The 13864-nt window shown below is 40.0% G+C and overlaps 3 protein-coding genes across 3 annotated transcripts; 1 reads left to right on the top strand and 2 right to left on the bottom strand.

Moving 5' to 3' along the window:
- Positions 1-354: 354 nt before the first annotated feature.
- On the bottom strand, positions 355-1601 carry LOC142950673 (large ribosomal subunit protein mL48-like). Its single transcript, XM_076092233.1, has 4 exons — positions 1528-1601; positions 1281-1383; positions 1070-1159; positions 355-614 (listed from the first exon to the last, which is right to left on the bottom strand). The coding sequence occupies exons 1-4, from the start codon at positions 1599-1601 to the stop codon at positions 537-539; spliced, it is 345 nt and encodes a 114-aa protein (XP_075948348.1). The 3' UTR covers positions 355-536.
- A 3075-nt stretch (positions 1602-4676) lies between these two features.
- On the top strand, positions 4677-9739 carry LOC142950828 (sterile alpha motif domain-containing protein 9-like). The gene is made up of 4 exons (XM_076092445.1): positions 4677-4741; positions 5213-7970; positions 8166-8240; positions 8411-9739. Exons 1-4 carry the CDS (start codon positions 4703-4705, stop codon positions 8668-8670), a joined length of 3132 nt encoding a protein of 1043 aa, XP_075948560.1. The 5' UTR covers positions 4677-4702; the 3' UTR covers positions 8671-9739.
- Positions 9740-10100: 361 nt separating this feature from the next.
- Positions 10101-11344, bottom strand: LOC142950829 (large ribosomal subunit protein mL48-like). Its single transcript, XM_076092446.1, has 4 exons — positions 11252-11344; positions 11006-11108; positions 10795-10884; positions 10101-10360 (listed from the first exon to the last, which is right to left on the bottom strand). The coding sequence occupies exons 1-4, from the start codon at positions 11323-11325 to the stop codon at positions 10283-10285; spliced, it is 345 nt and encodes a 114-aa protein (XP_075948561.1). The 5' UTR covers positions 11326-11344; the 3' UTR covers positions 10101-10282.
- Between the last annotated feature and the right edge of the window lie 2520 nt (positions 11345-13864).

Below are 13864 nucleotides of genomic sequence, written 5' to 3'. Positions count from 1 at the left end.
CGTTTGAATTATTAACTTTAGAGGAATCAAGCAGTTCAGTAGGAAACTTGAAGACAAGAACACATGTGTTGCTAAAGAGCTGGACTAAATGTTAGATTTGAATTATTAATGAAAATATTGAAGGCTGGTTTGTTTGTTTTACCAAAAAACCAACAGGGTCCCTTCAGCTAAATGGTTAACCCAGAATAATGCGACATTGATTTATCAAGGCACAGGTAACAGGACTGTAAAAGTGTTGGAAGGCAGTCGTTTCACACAACTCTATGGAAAAAGCAGATGCCACTTTTCTTGACATTTTTTGTGCACATTTACTCTAAAGGAACAGAATTGAAGCATTAAAAATGACGACTTAAATTGGAAAGAAATAGGGAGATTTTTATTTTCCAGAGGTCACAAAAAAACAGTTTTTACATTTTATGCAAATGATCACCTTTGACAGCGTTCAGTTAAGAAATGCCAGAGAATAAATATAGAAAATCAAACAGGTAAACGAGGTGGATCCTCTGTGAAGATCAGACTTGAGACCGCCACGGGTCTTAATTGCCCATCTGAGCCATCAGCCCCTCCAGCTCCGGACGGCCCTTGAACCGCGCATGGAAATCGGCCTCGGTGTGCTGAGAGGGAAAACAGGAAGAGGAGAGATCCTTACGTGTTAAAGTTAAGCTTAATTTAATGTAGACCTGCGTTAGTTTAACCGCTCAGGGCTTGCATAATGAAGAGGTGTCTTTAATCTGGGTTCTTGTTCATGTACAATATGTGACCAAAAGTATGTGGACACCCCTGACTGTATACTAAATCGTTTCACAATATTTCAAATCTGTCAACAATAGCCAGGTAAAAACTATGAGTCGGCCTAGATTAAGAGAGGATGGGTGAAGTGTTTCAGGGATCTATTGACGAAGAGTATCATCAATCAGAATTCATCTCCCCTGATGTGTCATGCAGACCTGAAACAAACGGTATCTAAAAAATAATAATATCCTTGCACACAAAAATCCTAACATATGGGTGGAATGTTTTGGGTGTCCTAAAGTATAATGTGACAGAGCGGTCGTCAGGATGAACTCACCTCCTGCACAGAGAGCTGAACTCCCTCTGGTTGATTCTTCAAAAGGACGTCTATGAGCACGGGACACGCTGTGGCGTTCAGACTGCTCAACTAGACGAACAGACGAATGAAACACAGTTCACTGGTCGGGTCAACACAGTTCCTCAGGAAAACTAGTGAAGAAAATAAGCACTTCTGGGTAAAAGGGAAGCTTGAAGCAGCTCGGTTTTACCTGGACGACTCGTGAGTGAGTCTTCAGGACGGCGTCAACAAACATCTTGGTGCCTTGCTCTTGCATCAGCATGACTTCTGTGGTCTTGGTCGGCAAAGCATAGCTGCATGTGAAACACAGCGATTGAGAAAAAAAAATTTACTTTATAAGATTATAAGTACTATGTGCTGTTGAATGACATATTCATGTGGGATCATAAAAGCCTCCATGTGAAGTAAAGCAATTGTGTTTTTCTGAATATCCTCACCTTTCTGCCACTTTGATGCCGAGCCGGTTGCAGAGGTTGTGGATGTACTGGGAGTAATGCTCCACCAACGTCATCGAAGAGCGTCATTACATCCATTTTCTGTTTTCGCGTATAACATAACCCCGTTGGATGCCATGGGCTCAATGCTGTTAGACAATTCTTTTAAGGTTTTCCTCTCATGGGGCAAGACGTACTTCAGGATTTATCTTGTAATGACTGCAACAAAATATGATATGAGGTATTATTCAAGTAAATACAAAGGTGTGGCTTTTTGTCATGATTTAACTGAGACTGAACTGAAATTATGCCATTGTCATTGTGCTAAAATGAATATAAATATTATATATTAAAATATATTTGCTAACCTATGCTGTGTGAAGTTGCTTTCTTTCGAAGATGTTTGAGAGATTACAAAAATCCAAAGATAGCATATTGAGGAAAGAGCGGGAAACAGTTTATTTGGACTCTGGAGATTATCTTGAGTCATCAGGTCATGATTTCTGGAAAGAGACATTGCTGTGATTTTTTTCAAATATATATGTTTGGCACTTTGCACACTACAAGTGCCATATAGTACCATTGTATTGGAGAGAAGGCAGCCATCTCTATGACCGATATCTCCAAAACTAGGCAACTCACAACAAAACAATCTGATTACTGCACGAGAGCTATGAGGACAGTTCCCCTATTATTTTGAGGGGAACTGTCCCTTTAAGACACAGCTGCAGACAGTTTGATTAGAGATGACGGATTACAGTCAATGTATAACGCTGACCAAACAATATTTAATATTTTTTATAAATATCTGTCTGCTAGAGGGGGTATGTGTGCACTCAGCTTGAGACATTGTTGAAGGTCGACAGTGACCAAAACCAGATAATACATACAAAATAATTTGGACAAAAGAAGGCCATTCGGCTTTCACACAAATGAAATGTGCTTTGCAAACACCTCCAACTCTTGGGTTGCCAGATCCGAACAAACCGTTCACTCAGACTGTAGATGAAAGACAGGGCTGCATGACCTCTGTGTTGCTACAATCACATGGTGATAAACTACGACCAGTTGCGTATTTCTCCGCAAAACTCGATCCTGTCGCTTCAGGCTTGCCACAATGTTTGCGTGCAGTGGCCGCGGCTGAAAAGGCACTCGCTGCCTCACGTGACATAGTAGGATACGCTCCATTAACTTTGCTCGTTCCTCATTCGGTGTCTTTGATTCTCCTCGAACAGAAATCGTCTCACCTTTCTGCAGCGCGATATTTGCGTTATCACACATGTCTCTTAGACATGCCAAATGTAACGGTCAAACGCTGTACTAATCTTAACCCTGCATCATTACTTCCTATTCCTGGTGACGGTGAGGAGCACAACTGTTTAGCTGAGCTCCAAGCTCAGTGCACTCCTCGTCCTGACTTGATGGACACTCCGCTGCCCAATAGCGACATGGTAATGTATGTGGATGGATCTGCCTCTCGCGATCATACTGGTACTAATCTTGTGGGTTTTGCTGTTGTTTCGGACTCAGAAGTGCTGTGTTCAGGTTCTCTGCCATGTCACCTCTCAGCCCAGGCAGCTGAGCTCATCGCGCTCACCGAAGCATGTAAACTTGCTGAAGGTAAAACTGTTACAGTTCACACTGACTCTCGTTATGCATTCGGCGGCGTCCACGATTTTGGTAGTCTGTGGAAACACAGAAAGTTCCTTAAGTCTGATGGTAAACCTGTTTTGCATCACACTCTCATTGCTGGACTGTTAGAGGCCATTTTGTTGCCAACAGCAATTGCTGTTTTTTGAGATACTGTTTGGTTTTCCTCCTCATGTAGGAACTGAAGCACCAGGGGCGCCACTTCCCTCAACCGCCTTATGCGAACATGAAATGTTAACATATTGTGCACAATTGTCCTCTGCTTTATCTAACATAAGACAACAGGTGATTGCCGCTCTCCCGAGGCCAACTGAAGGACCTCTCCACAAGCTGAAACCTGGTGATTTCGTGGTGGTGAAAGACTTCAGAAGGAAGCACTGGAACTCACGACGCTGGCTGGGTCCATTTCAAGTCCTCCTCGAAGGTTCCAGAACCAGGAGACGCACCAACTGAAGCTACAGGTGAGCTCGCACCTACAGCAAGTGTCAGCCAACAGGCACCACCGAGGGAGGGAGGAAGGACAGACGGAGCCACCAACAGAGGAGATGCAGTGATCACGGACGGAATCACAACGGGCAGTTGACCGACAGACGCTTGCGTGATTTGTGTTAACTGTCCCAACGCTGATGCCACGCAAGAAAGACGGCTGGAAGAGCCCTTCTCGACGTGTTTATGCCAACAAAAACAAGAAAAGGAGCACGGTTAGGTCCTCTATAAAAGGACGAAGAACGCATTTTTTTTCATTATAGCTATATTCATATTATTGCTTGTTTCGTTTTCATTTTATTCTGTATTATGATGATTTTGATGCTCAGGTCTAAAGACAGTTTTTTTTTTGTTTTTTTATCTTTTTATTCTTTTGTGTTTATTGAATTGTATTGCTGGCTTAAAACAACCAGAGATCCTTTATCTCACAAAAACAGTTTTTCTTCAGACATCTCACATGATGATGTATTTTGAAATCATATTTTGGGGTAATACTTCTGTTGTTATTGAAATGCCTTATAACATATTTTTACTATATTGTGTGATTACTGTATAATCAAAAGAGTGGAATGTAATGGGAAAATATGTCATAGTCTCATGTGAAGGTTTAAAGAATGTAAGTCCAAAAAGAGCAGACACCAAACTGTAGTTTCAGTAGATGACTTGCATTCATCCTCTGCATTTTATAGATAAAATAACCTCACCCCTCCCTTTACAGGAAATCCATGTAGGCATTTCCAATGAAACGATACTCACATCAAACATTGAAAATAACACAGCAATACCAAAAGACATCTTTGGATGTGTCATCCACAAGGCCAAATCTACAGGATTTCACCCATTCAACTTTTTTATTTGCCTTATTTTCAAGAAGGAAGCAAATGAAACCTTGAATGACCTACAAACACACAACATAACTTTATCTGGCATTCACAGCTTCACATATCTCTCTGGAATCACACCCATTGTGGGTGTGGCATGTGGCATATATGTACCTCCAACACCCTTCAGGTTTCAGCAGTTATCGTTCACAATGTAGTGCATGACATGTTCACAGGACTTCTGCATCATTTGGAAAAAGGTAAGAACAAATTTAATACTGCAAACATGGTGAAGTTTCAATTTGTCTAAAAAGATGAGTGCTATTGTAATGTTAATATATGAACTTATGATGCCATGCACAGTAGTCACAAAGGTTATTATTGTTTTACTCCTTGTACTGTGGCTATTGTGGCTACTTTTTAAATGTTTACTATGTTATACTAATAACTATTACTTTCACTATTTCCTTCATATATGTTTGTCCTAGATAGATAGATAGATAGATAGTATATATACATCGTGTGTGTGTGTGTGTGTGTGTGTGTGTGTGTGTGTGTGTGTGTGTGTGTGGTGATAATTTTGGGTTGCATTATGTCAATGATATAAACCCATAATCTACAAAGGTTCTGAATTCATTTATGTGTTCTACCATTAGTTCAATAGCTCATTCCAAGATAACATACTTTTCTTTTTTCGATTTTTCTTTTTTGTCTTTTTTACATTCATTAAGGTAAAAGAAACAGAGTCTGAGATGGCAAGTGGAGCAGCCCTGTCCACCGCTAAAAGTGGAAAATTAGAAATCAAACATTCCCTCTCCCTGTTGGATGTTCTCTTTGCAAATCAGTTCGAAGGAGAGTCTTTCCCTCCAGAACTTCTTCATCAGACAGAGGAAAACTTTTACAGAGGGGCCCCACCCAAATGGTTAAACTTTCACATTAGTGAACAGAGAGAGTCAGATGGCACTAGAACTCCCTTCATCAAACGAGATGGATACGACAAACTTGTGGAAACAATTCACCAAAGGAGAAAATTCCCAGGAATATCAACTGTTCAACTGTTCCACCAGCCAGGATGTGGGGGAACCACATTGGCCATGAAGGTGTTGTGGGACTTGAGGAAAACCTTCAGGTGCGCTGTTTTAACGGGCTCAACCTCAGACATCACAAAGGTTGCAGAGGAGGTGGTCCAGCTTTTCACAGCAGGCAGTCGAGGCAACCACAAAACTGTGCTGCTGTTGGTGAATGATGAGAAGATTATGAAAGAACTGCAAGACAGCATTAAGATGACGATTACTGAGCAGGATACATACGTCCCCGGCCATATGCCTGTGGCTATTTTACTCAACTGTGTAAGAAAGGATGTGGTTCTACAGAGTGACCATATCGTCCTACAAAAAGACCTTTCTGAAGAAGAGAAGCACAAATTTGATGAGAAAAAGAAAGAACTGAGCACAAGGTACAGTGATGGACACAAACAATTCCACGGCTTTAACATAATGCAAACTAATTTCTCTCAGGCTTACATCCAAGAGGCATGTTCTGATTTCAAAACCGCCAAAAAAGCCAATAGACCACAGAAGACCCAGCTTGCTGCCTTCTTATCCCTGCTCAATGCCTATGTACCAGGCTCATTTCTCCTGGAGTCCCAGTGCATGGACTTCTTCAAACATGACAACTACAGCCACGGAGACTTTTCTCTGGAGGACAGGATGGAGCCCTTCAGCCATCTCATCATCACATTCCAACAAGATGGAAGATCTGAAAAAAAAGTCTGCATGGCTCACCCTATGATAGCACAGTGTTGTACTGAATTGATGGCTACATCCGGTGTGACCAGAAGTGACACAGCAAGAAACTTGTTGAGTCGTTTGCGCTTTGATGAGACTCCTCCGTTTTGGGTTGGTTTCATCAAAGACATGCTCACCAAGAGAGGAACAAAACCAAAAGACATGAAAAAAGAAGAGGATCCAATCGATGGAACAGAGTTTGAAGAAAGGTATTCTAGGCTCATCCTAGATATTCAAAAGATTGAGAGCAATAAACAGAGTGTGTCAGTTCTAAAGGTCGCGTCAAAATTGTTTCATCAAAATCCATATTTTCCACAAGCGCTTGCTCGTTTTTATTACATCGAACTGAAAGACTACAATGAGGCTGAAATGTGGGCAAAGAGAGCAAAGCAAAGAGATCCTCAAAATTCCTTTGTTGCTGATACACTGGGCCAGGTCCATAAGAACCATTTGAAGAACAAAGAGCGTCCTGCCAAACCAAGAGAAATTTTGCAACTGGCATCAAAGGCCATTGAAGCTTTCAAAGATGAAGAAAGACTTGCTGAAAATGAACAGGGGTCGGAGATGAAAGGAGATGGCAGTACCAAAGTCTCGAATGTTTTTAACATCAGAGGGCAGTTTGGTTATGTGCAGGTCTGCAACCTTGTGTATGACCTGCTTGTCAGTCAGAACGATACTTGGAGAGAAGTTCTTACAAAGAATGTGTCCTTGGGCTCTGTCCTGGAATCACTTGGAGACAACAAACTCTCCAGATTTAACGATCTGATAAACAGCCTCAGAGGTGAGATCGAGAGAAAATGTACATTCTTCGATAAATATCTGACTTATTCAAAGCCTCACATGAAAGATGATCCCGCGTACATTTCCAAAGACACCTCAAAGTGCTACAGGAACTTTGTCGGAAACTCCCCATCCAAAGATTTCAAACAAAAAGGCGCTGATCTCATCCAGAAGCTCAAACAAAACCTAGCGGACACGTCGGCTGGAGTACTCTCGTGTCTTGACAGAGAATGCACTGAATCGGACCTTAAAGAAATAACTACATGGTGGGAAGAAATCTTTCTTCAGAAAGATACAGTCACAGCTCTGGTCAACTACATCCTCGCTCACATCATGTTAAGAAATATGGGAGCAATATCTCCTTCTGATTGCAAACATCTAGCTGCATTCAAAGAGAAAATGCCTCTGATCCCCAACGATTCACCTGAGCTCCACATGTTAGCCCTCCTCCTGTGCTGGCCTACAGGCAGTGAAGCCAAATGTGTCCTCGACCTCAATGAATTAATTCGACGGATGCACCGATCTTACGAAGTTGCATATAAGATACACTTTCAATCGAGGTACCTCCGCCCCCTGTTCTTCATTGGAAATGGTGAAGACCTGAAGAGAATTGTTCACAGAAAGGTCCTCGAAAATTTGTTTCTAGAGCAAAGTGAGGAAACAAAACAAGATTGGAGCAACAACTGGAGCAAAGAGAAGATTTTCCAAGTTCCCGAGGTCCAAGCACGCCTTGTCAAAGTTGAAGGAGTGGTACGAAACTACAGAGTCTTTGCAACTATTGATGACGTAGTGATTGAGGTGGATGCAAACCGCCAAAAAAGCCTCCGGAGACCACGGCCAGTTTCCTTTTACCTCGGATTTACCATCAGAGGTCCTGTAGCCTTTGCCATCCAGAATAAAACTGCAGCCGAGGATAAGACGGGTAATGTACTATAACTTAAGCATAATTAAACATAGTTTCAGGCTTTAGTCTAATGTGTGTTTTTTACAGAATTGTTGCATCTGGAAATACATAAATAGTTGTCATTGTTTTTGGAGATAAACATTGCTGTTGAATTATTTTTTAATGTTATTTTTCATTTCTGTATGCACCACTAATTAAATCTCATTCCATTAGACTGTGTAGCAGAAGAAAGCTCAGGGATGAATCGCTCAGAACCCGAACAAATAACACCAGAAGATACCACTGGAGGTAAGTAATGTGCATACATAAAAAATAGGATTGAGAAATGATAAGTGGTCTCAAAAATGATTATGTTCTGCTTTTATTTTTCTGTTCCTTAGGTTATAATTTCTACATATGACTGTAACGACTTCTAGTGTTCACTGTTCGCTTGCTTTGCTTTTATTTGCCTGCTTCAGGTCAGCATTTTGTGGATCTCCATCAGACAGATCTGATGAACAGAGTGAGCGATACAGGAGCCATCCTGGATAAGCTCGAGGACGGGGGATGGATCTCAGAAGAGAACTACGAGGCTTTGAGATCTTTAAACAACACACAAGACCAGATGAGTGGCATTCTGCAGTGTTTGACTTCAGGTGGCAAAGACGCACTCTATGAAATCCTAAAAAGGATGAGAAGCATGAGGCCTCTCATCGCTGAGCTTCAGGGATCTGAGTAAAGGAACGAAGTGTCAAAGTAAAAAGAATTGCTGTAGCTGTGGACAATAAGTGGGCACAATGTTATCCATACAATGTTTAGCATCCTTACAGTACTGGTCAAACAGGAAAACACTTAGTTTAGATGAAAAGAGTGACTTTGTTAATTAAAGGAACGGTGTGTAGCGTTTAGGGGGATCTATTGGAGAAATGGAATATAATATTAAAAGGTATGTTTTCTTTAGTGTATATTTAGTGAAGTTGTGAATCATTGTGTTTTTGTTACATTAGAATGAGACGTTTATATCTTCACGGAGCCAGCTGCAGTGTTTCTACAGTAGCCCATAACGGACGAACCAAACACTAGCTCTACAGACGGCCATTCACGTCAGACCCTAAAGTTCTCCTACACACTCGTTACACTGGAGATTCTTCACTTGGTTGTAATCTGCAACCTGACCAAGTCCTACACACACTAGACCTGTTAGCAGATTAAGCTTCTAGAAATTTAATAATTTGCATATTATCTATTTAAGCATTTATGGATTCATGAAACATATGAAGCAACAACCAAAGAAAGATGTTCTCTCAGTGGAAAATAGCGATATGGGTCAAGCAAACCCAATGTAAAGGATACACATAGGTGCCTTTTTTATATTCTGTTGTTTAAATTGTCTGAATGTTACAAAGCTTTTAAGCGTAGATTTGTCTTTTTCATCTAGCCAAGAACTGGGCCGAGCTCCACCTATGATGGAAAAAAAAAAGTGAATTTGTAAGAATGTGGAGTATATAATAATGCATAACCAATAATCAGTCTATATATTAACTCATTTTTTAGCACATACTTTTTGTTTTCACTGCTTATATTTTATAATATCTACATACGATGTTAAATCACTGGCTTGTGCTGATACTGTGTGTGTGTGTGTGTGTGTGTGGCAGCAGCGCAGGGCAGGTTGGGGTGTGCAGAGATTTTAATTAAATTTTAATTTATTAATGTGTGTATTTTCTCAGTCTAAACCCAGGTGCTCCATGGACCAGCTTGATTTACATGTAATCTGTTTCATCTTACAATAAACATATTGAACTCCACTTGACTCGTTTGAATTATTAACTTTAGAGGAATCAAGCAGTTCAGTAGGAAACTTGAAGACAAGAACACATGTGTTGCTAAAGAGCTGGACTAAATGTTAGATTTGAATTATTAATGAAAATATTGAAGGCTGGTTTGTTTGTTTTACCAAAAAACCAACAGGGTCCCTTCAGCTAAATGGTTAAACCAGAATAATGCGACATTGATTTATCAAGGCACAGGTAACAGGACTGTAAAAGTGTTGGAAGGCAGTCGTTTCACACAACTCTATGGAAAAAGCAGATGCCACTTTTCTTGACATTTTTTGTGCACATTTACTCTAAAGGAACAGAATTGAAGCATTAAAAATGACGACTTAAATTGGAAAGAAATAGGGAGATTTTTATTTTCCAGAGGTCACAAAAAAACAGTTTTTACATTTTATGCAAATGATCACCTTTGACAGCGTTCAGTTAAGAAATGCCAGAGAATAAATATAGAAAATCAAACAGGTAAACGAGGTGGATCCTCTGTGAAGATCAGACTTGAGACCGCCACGGGTCTTAATTGCCCATCTGAGCCATCAGCCCCTCCAGCTCCGGACGGCCTTTGAACCGCGCATGGAAATCGGCCTCGGTGTGCTGAGAGGGAAAACAGGAAGAGGAGAGATCCTTACGTGTTAAAGTTAAGCTTAATTTAATGTAGACCTGCGTTAGTTTAACCGCTCAGGGCTTGCATAATGAAGAGGTGTCTTTAATCTGGGTTCTTGTTCATGTACAATATGTGACCAAAAGTATGTGGACACCCCTGACTGTATACTAAATCGTTTCACAATATTTCAAATCTGTCAACAACAGCCAGGTAAAAACTATGAGTCGGCCTAGATTAAGAGAGGAAGGGTGAAGTGTTTAAGGGATCTATTGACGACGAGTATCATCAATCAGAATTCATCTCCCATGAGGTTAGGGTCTAAAAAATAATAATGTCCTTGCACACAAAAATCCTAACATATGGGTGGAATGTTTTGGGTGTCCTAAAGTATAATGTGACAGAGCGGTCGTCAGGATGAACTCACCTCCTGCACAGAGAGCTGAACTCCCTCTGGTTGATTCTTCAAAAGGACGTCTATGAACACGGGACACGCTGTGGCGTTCAGACTGCTCAACTAGACGAACAGACGAATGAAACACAGTTCACTGGTCGGGTCAACACAGTTCCTCAGGAAAACTAGTGAAGAAAATAAGCACTTCTGGGTAAAAGGGAAGCTTGAAGCAGCTCGGTTTTACCTGGACGACTCGTGAGTGAGTCTTCAGGACGGCGTCAACAAACATCTTGGTGCCTTGCTCTTGCATCAGCATGACTTCTGTGGTCTTGGTCGGCAAAGCATAGCTGCATGTGAAACACAGCGATTGAGAAAAAAAATTAACTTTATAAGATTATAAGTACTATGTGCTGTTGAATGACATATTCATGTGGGATCATAAAAGCCTCCATGTGAAGTAAAGCAATTGTGTTTTTCTGAATATCCTCACCTTTCTGCCACTTTGATGCCGAGCCGGTTGCAGAGGTTGTGGATGTACTGGGAGTAATGCTCCACCAACGTCATCGAAGAGCATCATTACATCCATTTTCTGTTTTCGCGTACAATTCATAACATAACCCCGTTGGATGCCATGGGCTCAATGCTGTTAGACAATTCTTTTAAGGTTTTCCTCTCATGGGGCAAGACGTACTTCAGGATTTATCTTGTAATGACTGCAACAAAATATGATATGAGGTATTATTCAAGTAAATACAAAGGTGTGGCTTTTTGTCATGATTTAACTGAGACTGAACTGAAATTATGCCATTGTCATTGTGCTAAAATGAATATAAATATTATATATTAAAATATATTTGCTAACCTATGCTGTGTGAAGTTGCTTTCTTTCGAAGATGTTTGAGAGGTTACAAAAATCCAAAGATAGCATATTGAAGAAAGAGCAGGAAACAGTTTATTTGGACTCTGGAGATTATCTTGAGTCATCAGGTCATGATTTCTGGAAAGACACATTGCTGTGATTTTTTTCAAATATATATGTTTGGCACTTTGCACACTACAAGTGCCATATAGTACCATTGTATTGGAGAGAAGGCAGCCATCTCTATGACCGATATCTCCAAAACTAGGCAACTCACAACAAAACAATCTGATTACTGCACGAGAGCTATGAGGACAGTTCCCCTATTATTTTGAGGGGAACTGTCCCTTTAAGACACAGCTGCAGACTGTTTGATTAGAGATGACGGATTACAGTCAATGTATAACGCTGACCAAACAATATTTAATATTTTTTATAAATATCTGTCTGCTAGAGGGGGTATGTGTGCACTCAGCTTGAGACATTGTTGAAGGTCGACAGTGACCAAAACCAGATAATAAAACTGAAAAACACTCTTTGTTTGTGAGCTCTTGATTGCCCCGCCCCACAGTATGTGGAGTTAGTTTTCTCTATTATTAAATGTTTAAGTAATTTTTTTCTATTTCATACATTTCATGGTACCAGCTCCTTGAGTAAACTATTGTGAGCTATTGTTTCAACAAAACAAGTATTATAAAGGTGTCATGTTGGACTTTTGGTGCTTATACCTCAATGTTCATACATCGATCTGAACGAGTCAACCACAGAGATTTAATTAAACTGTGGTGAAACCTGACAAACAGGTTTAAATCACCACAGGTGAAAGTGCACTATGATAACCAGTAGATTGTTTCATTTTATTATGAGGCACTATGATAACCAGTAGATTGTTTCATTTTATTATGAGGCATTTCTTTTCTGTTTTTACAGCTGTGGTGATGAAGTTGCTTTGATTATGACGGAGATACTTATTCACTGTCCTCTGCATTTTATAGATCAAATAACCTCACCCCTCCCTTTACAGGAAATCCATGTAGGCATTTCCAATGAAACGATACTCACAGCAAATGTTTAAAATAACACAGCAATACCAAAAGACATCTTTGGATTTCTCATCCACAAGGCCAAATCTACAGGATTTCACTCATTCAACTTTTTTATTTGCCTTTTTTTCAAGAAGGAGTTTTCGTGTACAATAACATAACCCCGTTGGATGCCATGGGCTCAATGCTGTTAGACAATTCTTTTAAGGTTTTCCTCTCATGGGGCAAGACGTACTTCAGGATTTATCTTGAAATGACTGCAACAAAATATGATATGAGGTATTATTCAAGTAAATACAAAGGTGTGGCTTTTTGTCATGATTTAACTGAGACTGAACTGAAATTATGCCATTGTCATTGTGCTAAAATGAATATAAATATTATATATTAAAATATATTTGCTAACCTATGCTGTGTGAAGTTGCTTTCTTTCGAAGATGTTTGAGAGATTACAAAAATCCAAAAAATAGCATATTGAGGAAAGAGCGGGAAACAGTTTATTTGGACTCTGGAGATTATCTTGAGTCATCAGGTCATGATTTCTGGAAAGAGACATTGCTGTGATTTTTTTCAAATATATATATTTGGCACTTTGCACACTACAAGTGCCATATAGTACCATTGTATTGGAGAGAAGGCAGCCATCTCTATGACCGATATCTCCAAAACTAGGCAACTCACAACAAAACAATCTGATTACTGCACGAGAGCTATGAGGACAGTTCCCCTATTATTTTGAGGGGAACTGTCCCTTTAAGACACAGCTGCAGACTGTTTGATTAGAGATACCGGATTACAGTCAATGTATAACGCTGACCAAACAATATTTAATATTTTTTATAAATATCTGTCTGCTAGAGGGGGTATGTGTGCACTCAGCTTGAGACATTGTTGAAGGTCGACAGTCACCAAAACCAGATAATAAAACTGAAAAACACTCTTTGTTTGTGAGCTCTTGATTGCCCCGCCCCACAGTATGTGGAGTTAGTTTTCTCTATTATTAAATGTTTAAGTAATTTTTTTCTATTTCATACATTTCATGGTACCAGCTCCTTGAGTAAACTATTGTGAGCTATTGTTTCAACAAAACAAGTATTATAAAGGTGTCATGTTGGACTTTTGGTGCTTATACCTCAATGTTCATACATCGATCTGAACGAGTCAACCACAGAGATTTAATTAAACTGATGAAACCTGACAA

This window comes from Anarhichas minor, unplaced genomic scaffold (genome assembly GCF_050575085.1).
Source record: "Anarhichas minor isolate MPS153535 unplaced genomic scaffold, ASM5057508v1 ptg000016l, whole genome shotgun sequence".
NCBI lineage: Eukaryota > Metazoa > Chordata > Actinopteri > Perciformes > Anarhichadidae > Anarhichas > Anarhichas minor.
The sequence above is the reverse complement of the archived record's forward strand: the minus strand, read 5'-3'. Positions and strand labels throughout refer to the sequence as shown.

Coding starts and splice junctions, on each gene's coding strand:
- LOC142950673 (XM_076092233.1), bottom strand. CDS start 1,601: ATGACGTTGGTGGAGCATTACTCCCAGTACATCCACAACCTCTGCAAC. Junction 1,160..1,280: donor CTCACTCACGAGTCGTCCAG/GTAAAACCGAGC, acceptor CTGTTCGTCTAG/TTGAGCAGTCTGAACGCCAC. Junction 615..1,069: donor TTCAGCTCTCTGTGCAGGAG/GTGAGTTCATCC, acceptor TTTCCCTCTCAG/CACACCGAGGCCGATTTCCA.
- LOC142950828 (XM_076092445.1), top strand. CDS start 4,703: ATGACATGTTCACAGGACTTCTGCATCATTTGGAAAAAG. Junction 4,742..5,212: donor TCTGCATCATTTGGAAAAAG/GTAAGAACAAAT, acceptor ACATTCATTAAG/GTAAAAGAAACAGAGTCTGA. Junction 8,241..8,410: donor ACCAGAAGATACCACTGGAG/GTAAGTAATGTG, acceptor TGCCTGCTTCAG/GTCAGCATTTTGTGGATCTC.
- LOC142950829 (XM_076092446.1), bottom strand. CDS start 11,325: ATGACGTTGGTGGAGCATTACTCCCAGTACATCCACAACCTCTGCAAC. Junction 10,885..11,005: donor CTCACTCACGAGTCGTCCAG/GTAAAACCGAGC, acceptor CTGTTCGTCTAG/TTGAGCAGTCTGAACGCCAC. Junction 10,361..10,794: donor TTCAGCTCTCTGTGCAGGAG/GTGAGTTCATCC, acceptor TTTCCCTCTCAG/CACACCGAGGCCGATTTCCA.